The sequence below is a fragment of the Oncorhynchus mykiss genome, chromosome 11 (assembly GCF_013265735.2).
Source record: "Oncorhynchus mykiss isolate Arlee chromosome 11, USDA_OmykA_1.1, whole genome shotgun sequence".
In the NCBI taxonomy this organism is placed as follows: domain Eukaryota; kingdom Metazoa; phylum Chordata; class Actinopteri; order Salmoniformes; family Salmonidae; genus Oncorhynchus; species Oncorhynchus mykiss.
The window spans coordinates 81918751-81927416 of NC_048575.1; the positions used below are offsets into that span (position 1 = coordinate 81918751).

At 40.4% G+C, this 8666-nt stretch overlaps 1 protein-coding gene across 4 annotated transcripts in view; it reads right to left on the reverse strand.

Annotated features, from left to right (window-relative positions):
* Window positions 1-1615: 1615 nt before the first annotated feature.
* LOC110536483 (insulin gene enhancer protein isl-1) overlaps window positions 1616-8666 on the reverse strand; it is a 7849-nt gene continuing 798 nt past the window's right edge. Inside the window, exons 2-6 of one of the 4 annotated variants that reach the window (XM_021622256.2) lie at window positions 8464-8653; window positions 7219-7478; window positions 5073-5356; window positions 4485-4652; window positions 1616-2828 (exon numbers count right to left, since the gene is read on the reverse strand). In XM_021622256.2, the coding sequence (XP_021477931.1) occupies window positions 2712-2828; window positions 4485-4652; window positions 5073-5356; window positions 7219-7478; window positions 8464-8653 (1019 nt within the window). In that variant the 3' untranslated portion in view covers window positions 1616-2711. Of the gene's footprint in view, window positions 2829-4484; window positions 4674-5072; window positions 5360-7218; window positions 7479-8463; window positions 8654-8666 lie in introns of all 4 variants that reach the window. The other 3 variants (XM_021622254.2, XM_021622255.2, XM_021622253.2) reach the window with 3 other exon arrangements.

The window sequence follows — 8666 nt, forward strand, 5'->3', positions numbered from 1 at the left end:
ATACACACACACACACACACACACACAGACATACACACAGACATACACACACAGACATACACACACATACATACATACACACACACACACACACACACACACACACAGACATACACACACACACACACACACACACACACACACACATACACACACACACACACACAGACATACACACACACACACATACATACACACACTGACAGAGTTGTACACACATACCGAACATCTCTTGTTTAGACCTCAGGCTTTGTTGGGCCTAGTGTGATTCTTCATAGTCTACTCCTGGAAGGGCTAAGGGTCCTTTGCTACTCATTGATCTGTTGTTCCATGATCGAATAAAATTACCTTTGGAGGTGAAGTTGAATTTGTGTTGGAAGTTTTTGAGTGATATACATTGTAATGAGTATTACTCAAAACCAGTCCGCCCTTCAATCGCATTTAATGGATTGAGTTATTCCTCTGTTGAATGTATACTCGGCTCAAAAAGGTGATTGCAAATATGAAAGGCTAACTACAGTCACCGGAGGGGGAAAGAGGCGCGCTCATCTCTCCTCCGTCAGCCTTACAAAACCCTTTATACCCAGAGAGTAGCCTAGGCCTGCTAAACAACCAGGGCCTATTGTCAGAATTATATCCATGAAACGCCTTCATTATAGCTTTAAAATGCATATGGCGCCCGTCATTGTACAGTCACTTGTTTATAATCAGACTTCTAAAACACCGACGTGGATGAGTGAATGCATTAGGTTATGGAGTGGGTAGGATGGCCGTTATGCGTAATTCTGCATGGCCTATCGAGAGCTTGGGACTATAAAGTTCTATCTAGATTGTTTTCTTGTACACATGTAGTTGTTGACATAGCCTTGTTTCTGTTCAAATGTTCTCTACATAAATAGTACTCTAAATACCCACAATTCATGTCCTTAAGAATACAAAATAAACATTGGTGACACCGTTCAAACCAATGAGGATTCGGGAACTTTTAAAGCCAAATGTCTCAGAATCATCTATTTGCAGATGGGACCAAGCTCTCGGAATGTCAGGTCAGAGCTAGCCTACACAGACGTACAGAATGATATATCCGACACCGCTCCACTAATAGTAATTATGATAGACTATAGCTTGCATCTCGTCTTCTCTATAATGCAATTTAGCCTACGTCGTCCAAGCAAAGCGCCAACACGTTGTATCTTATTAAATGGGACGTCGTTACTAATGCCAGACCGTGTCCATGTTTATACCTATGCAATTCAAACATTCCATCTAAACCGAGTCTTCTGTTAATCACAGTGTGGTTAACAGTCGTATGGTTTACATTAAATGGTTTACATTAAAGTCCATGTTTGTGTACGTGCAATTTTAATTTTAATCGAGTTCCATATGAAATCACTAGGCCCAAAGGAGGTGTGAAATAATGGGATGAATGCAGGGCGAGGACCAAAAGAGGCGCAGACTATATCTGCCGTCGTATGGTTTACATTAAAGTCCATGTTTATTAGTGAAATAATCCTGGAGATATATTTCTACATGTGATGTCGATTTACATAATAATATTTAAGAAAGGGACAGGACACATACAATTTGGATAGATAATTCAGAAAACACGGTACAATATTTTTTCTTTTTTACTTCAGTATAGAAGGTTACACAAAAAAAAAGTGGCAAGTCTTTCGACGATAAATAAAACATAATTTTGTTGTACAGGAATTAACGGAAGAAAAACAAGTTTTTTTTCCAGAGCTAACGGTCGTTATAACTTAATACTATACACATCTTTGGGAAAGAAAACAATATTATTGGACGGACACAAACTCACACACAATAGTCCCACGAAGCTTGTGGCATAATAGAGGTATACCTTGTTGCAATGCTTTAGTAGGCCTACTTGGGCTTTATCAAGGAGATAATAACAAAACTATGGAAAAGCATTATTTGCAATCCCCTCCAAACGTCGTTATAACAGCGGGCGGATCTCAAGTCAAGCTATTTTATAGAAACTGAAATGGCAGACAGTCATTTGTTTGTATATTCAAACATCACGCACAACAATGCGCAAATGTAGCCTAGGTTTCAGATTTCATCTTCAATAATAACGTTTGGATTGTTCCTAGAGGTCCATGGGTCCAGGGGGGTTTTGTTGAAGTGTATGTATGGGGTTTCCTGTATTCTTTTTTTTTTGGCAAAACTGTAAACAGGCATTTCCAACGGGCAGCACCAGTCATGGACGATGTAGTGAAATCTATACATCTTGTTACGCATGAGTCGCATGAGTCGCAGACACGTTATGATGCAGGCAGATGCGCTCTCCACCGCTCCTTGTAACACGCTTCTTCTTCTCGTCTACACCATGGTCCTCTCTCTCCTCCTCTTCTCCAGGGTTGTTTTGCGGCGAGTGGACAGACGGACGTAATGACGGACGCTTGGACAGATCTAGCTCGGGTAATAATCCCATGATTGTCTTCACAGTGTAAAACTACAACCAGTAGTTGTTGTTAAAGAGGCTTCGTGCAGTAGAGGGAGGGGGGGGGGTTCTCTTTTTATCTCTCAGTTCGAATGAAATCAACAAGAGAGTGACATTTTTTGTTTCTTTCCACCCCGAGTCAAGTTTTTTTTCGGCTTTTCAGTCAGTCCGGCACTTTGTCCAACTAACATCAACAGTCAGAAATATGACAATAGTCTGACGTAGTCTACACTCGGTCCGCGAGGGCCTACGCCTCTATAGGGCTCGAAACCATGCTGTTGGGTGTGTCTGGAAGTTGGGATGACATCGAGGCAACTTCGCTCCCTGTCGAGTTGGAACCAGGGCCTCCCTCCGAGAAATTGACCTGAACAAAGAAACAAAACGATGTTAGGCTGACTGTCATTATTCACATGTCAAGACATTGGGTCAATATATATAGTATGTCAATAATATATTTTAAGACGTTAAAATTAAAATTAAATGTAACCGTGTCTGTCCTGGATATGACAGTGACATGACAGTGACAACCAATACATCACATTATTGACACACGTCAAGATATTAGCTCAAAAAATTATTTCAATAACACACTTTAGACAATGCAATAAAATGCCATATACAATGTAAGCCCTTGATATGACAGTTGCGTTTCTACCCCATACGTCACTTATAAATAGCCTAATTATATCAAATAATAACAAACATAATATGAAAAAATGAAATACAAAATTACAACCTAACCGTTACCTGTGATTTCGTTTACACTGTCTCCCAGACAGACGGTTTAGTGTTCTAGTACAGCCTACCTTCTCTCCTATCTAAACTCACCAGTTGTGTTCTAGTACAGCCTACCTTCTCTCCTATCTAAAATTACCAGTTGTGTTCTAGTACAGCCTACCTTCTCTCCTATCTAAAATTACCAGTTGTGTTCTAGTACAGCCTACCTTCTCTCCTATCTAAACTCACCAGTTGTGTTCTAGTACAGCCTACCTTCTCTCCTATCTAAACTCACCAGTTGTGTTCTAGTACAGCCTACCTTCTCTCTTATCTAAACTCACCAGTTGTGTTCTAGTACAGCCTACCTTCTCTCCTATCTAAACTCACCAGTTGTGTTCTAGTACAGCCTACCTTCTCTCCTATCTAAACTCACCAGTTGTGTTCTAGTACAGCCTACCTTCTCTCCTATCTAAACTCACCAGTTGTGTTCTAGTACAGCCTACCTTCTCTCCTATCTAAACTCACCAGTTGTGTTCTAGTACAGCCTACCTTCTCTCCTATCTAAACTCACCAGTTGTGTTCTAATACAGCCTACCTTCTCTCCTATCTAAACTCACCAGTTGTGTTCTAATACAGCTTACCTTCTCTCCTATCTAAACTCACCAGTTGTGTTCTAGTACAGCTTACCTTCTCTCCTATCTAAACTCACCAGTTGTGTTCTAGTACAGCCTACCTTCTCTCCTATCTAAACTCACCAGTTGTGTTCTAGTACAGCCTACCTTCTCTCCTATCTAAACTCACTAGTTGTGTCTAGTACAGCCTACCTTCTCTCCTATCTAAACTCACCAGTTGTGTTCTAGTACAGCCTACCTTCTCTCCTATCTAAACTCACTAGTTGTGTCTAGTACAGCCTACCTTCTCTCCTATCTAAACTCACCAGTTGTGTTCTAATACAGCTTACCTTCTCTCCTATCTAAACTCACCAGTTGTGTTCTAGTACAGCTTACCTTCTCTCCTATCTAAACTCACCAGTTGTGTTCTAGTACAGCCTACCTTCTCTCCTATCTAAACTCACCAGTTGTGTTCTAGTACAGCCTACCTTCTCTCCTATCTAAACTCACTAGTTGTGTCTAGTACAGCCTACCTTCTCTCCTATCTAAACTCACCAGTTGTGTTCTAGTACAGCCTACCTTCTCTCCTATCTAAACTCACTAGTTGTGTCTAGTACAGCCTACCTTCTCTCCTATCTAAACTCACCAGTTGTGTTCTAGTACAGCCTACCTTCTCTCCTATCTGAACTCACCAGTTGTTGAAACGCGGGCTGGTCGATCTCACTCTGTAGCGCGAAGTCACTGAGGACCTTCCAAGGCGGCTGGTAACTCTGCACCTCCACTGGGTTTGCCTGTAAACCGCCGTCGTGTCTCTCCGGACTGGCCGCCACCATCGGTGTGCCCGTCATTCCCTGGATATTCTGCAGATAGTCCCAGAGAAACTGATCGTCATATAAAGTTTAAAATTAGCACGTCAACATTGACCCAACAACAACAACAAAAACAACATTAGGTATTTAGAATATGATAAAGATGCGAGAATGGGCATGCTGGATATTTGTTGTGTGTGCGTGTGTGTGTGTGTGCGGGGGGGGGGGGGGCGACGACACGTATGAACGTATACGCCTGTATCTGGATATATATCTTACGCATCCACAGGCAGACGTATAGGACCATGTCCCTGTTTCTATTTCACCCCAGTTCTTTTATAACATAAAATGACCAGACAAGAACAGGAGTATTCTAATGAAACAGTTACAACAGCTACCAGCGTTTTGGACCGATAAGAACACCACTGTTTTGAATCCTTTATTTTAATAAAGACCAGACAGGGTTCTCACCGTTTTGTCGTTGGGCTGCTGTTGCTGTAACTGTTTCATCAGAATACTCCTCTTCTTGTCCTTGCAACGCTTGTTTTGGAACCAGACCCGGATGACTCGGGGACTGAGACCGGTCATCTCGACTAGCTGCTCCTTCATCAGAGCGTCGGGCCGGGGATTGGCGTTGTAGCAGGTCCGCAACGTGTGGAGCTGTTTTTCGTTAAGAACGGTCCGGACGCGAGTTGTCTTCTCCGGTTGTTTGTGGACGTGCGGTCGGAGCGCGGGCTGTCTGGCTGATATTGGGTCTGCTGTTGAGAAAGAGTGCAGACAAAGAAAAACATTATCTATCGGCACTTCAAACACCATGGCTATATAAAGACATTGTGTTGGATGCAGAAGTTGAGAATACAAAAATATACGCTTTGAAAATTACACCAGCACAATAAACCACGGTAGCCTATAAGTCTTAAAAGGATTTCCCAAAACGACCCAGTAGTGGCGCTTAGTATGGAGTATCCATTCATCTTATTGTTATCCGGGGCTTATAGAAATATTTTATGACTATCAACTATCAACCAATCTCATTCTTAACTAATCAATATTCACTTCTGTTTCAATTTCAGATTGTTCAAACATGTATTAGACCTAGATTTTTTTTTTAACTGAAGCCACTGAGAATTGAATAATGTCCAAAAAAATAAAACATAAAATAAAATAAAAATCAACAACAAAGAAAGAGTAAATACCTTGTTTTATAACAGCTATAGGCCTAGTTAACAAGAGAGTCCACTGGACGTCATAACGAACGTCCATCATCATCACCTTCTTTATGGGGTGGATGGATGGGCTATATGTTGATACACTTTGATATTAGCTTGTGTATGGTTATAATTTATAAAACGTTATAACTTTATTAAAAATTAATGGTTATAACTTTCAGTGAAAGTGCATTCATGTCAGCTTTAACATATCGTTTAAAATGAGTTGTATTGGGTGAACATTTGCGGTCTTAAAACTTGGACCAGGGCGCAGGCCATGAGCGGAAATGGACTGTCAAAATAGTCTATGTTTCGTATTACATTGGAGCAGACTTTATGATTGGGTGAATCATTATGAACGAAGCATTGCTTGTGGCTATCTGCCGAGCTTGGGTTATGTACTCTATTTAATATCAGCACTAAGTGCGAGTTCGCTTACACATAGGCCTATAGGTATTTAGCCAGAGGAAATAGCATATTCGACCATTCTGAATGCGTGGCCAACTGGCTTGCAAAACTCCCCCAAAAGCAACATAATGCATGTATCCAGTCTATAGGCTCCTCAAACTTCCGTACAAACAATTACGTATAAGACCGGCCCCAAATGTAGACTGCGGGTTGTTTCTTTTTTGGCGATGCTTTAAAACATCTAACTAGCTGAAAACACTGGATTTAAATTAATAGTTCCTCCATTCAGCCATGAACATACTTTGCCCAGATATCCTTCCTTGCGGGGGAAACCTTGACAACAAAAAAAACGCATTTATGCAAATTATTTTATCACTGCACTGTTGACATTATCAAACCGATGATGTGGTTCGCATAAACAACTAGTATCCCAACTAGATTAAATAATAGGCTACATTATCTGTTTATAACTATGACATGTAAACAAATGTTTCACCCAATATATTTACATATCATATTATATTGACTGAAGTGTTAGAAATATATATTGAAATATATATTGAAACATAAACCTTAAATTAAAAAATAAATTAAAAATATATTTTAAAAAACTTAGGCCTGTACTGTAGGCTACACACGGCAAACTGCACAACATGACAACGTTATCCAATAAAACACGTTTTTTGGGTTATGTGTTTATATTTGTTCATGTGCACGTAGCCTGTTGTATTAGGGGACATGACAAACGCTTAGCCTAGGTCTATCGAAACATTTGAGTCTATGACGCTATACATTCGTCGTTGTCTTCATGTGTCTTTATGTGTTCAATGTTAATAACCTTTCACAAAGAATCCAAGTAATGCCCCAACCATGAATGAAATAAAATAAACGTTTCCAACGACTACAACATCAACCGAATGGCCAACACCTACACCGGCTAAACAAGCCCACAAAAAGAAAGAAAGAAACAGCACTGCCATTGATATAAAGTGTTAACCTACCTGCCATTTGTAAAGGTCTGGCCGGGTGGAGGGGGCTGAGGGGGTCTCCGACGCCCATTGTGGCCCGCTCCACGACATCATGGTCGGCCCGGCAGAACAAGCCATCCTCCCTCAGAGCGAACTCGTCCCCCGGGATGAGCTGTCGGCTGCAGGCCACACACCGAAAACACTCGATATGGTACACCTTGGAGCGCGCTCTCATCACGAAGTCATTCTTGCTGAAACCGATGTTGCATTTAGCGCACTTTATCCCGTATAACCTAGAGGGTAAAGAGGGATTGGATGACCGGTCAGAGTTAGCTAACGGCGTCACTAGGCCCACGACCCACCGTTAGGCTGTGTTACTGTGGCTGGGCAGCACACATAACAGGACAAACACAGGGGCATCTTTTTTTTTAAAGCAGGATTGTTAGGCCTTAATATTGAGTTGTGTTTACATCACATGAGATTACTTAGAATCTGTATAACATATTATAAAGATAAAGCACAGACCTGTTCTGGGGTAACAGAGAAGAATGGAACACATCTTTTTCATGGAAAAGTGCAATCATATCTGGAAATGTTCTTAGAAGACTTATAGTAACATTCTTCTTCTTATTATTATTATTACTATTACTATAGACGACAACATTACAAATTGTCGAATGTATTAATTACATTGTAGTCTATATGTAGGCTTAATATATTTGGCCAATTTGAGGGATAAAAAAAAAAAATCAATTATAGGCCTATGTAAATATGTAAATAATATCCAGCTAGACTTCACTTGAATGGTCATCGATACAGTGAAATAACGCAGTACATGATATCACTTGTTTCTATAAAATAGTTTGTACTGAATATGTAAACGTGTTGTAAAATGACAGCAGAAATCACCTTAACTGTGTGAGTCCTGATGTGGGTTTCGACAATAGTATACTTAGCCTGTTATTATACTGACGAGATAATAACGGCTTAATTGCAATTATGCTGATTTGGTGGTCATAAAAAAAAAGAATAAATATTAACACTGTGTGGACTGAAAATACAATATCAAACTGTATTTTTAAATAGAATATCTAAATATTACTTTTAAATTGAATTGTCCAGACCATCAGATATGATATTCACGCCAAAAATAAATGTTGATGTCCGCTGTATAACCATGTTAATTATATGATAGCAATTAATACGTGAATGTGTCAATCAATCAATAAGACACAAAGGTTATCAACGCTATTACATTTCATAATAAACATCTCTTACCGGACATAATCCCTTTTACAGTAGGTTTTCCCGTCTCGGACAAAGCAGGTACAAGACTCGTCCAGATACTGATTGCACTCTGCACACTTCAAACAGGCAGCGTGCCACTCGAGGTCTGGAGAGACCCGCAGAATATACTGGTCGTGGATCTGGTTTCCACAGCCGACACACAGCGAGATCAGCCGCGTTTCTGGAGAACAAAG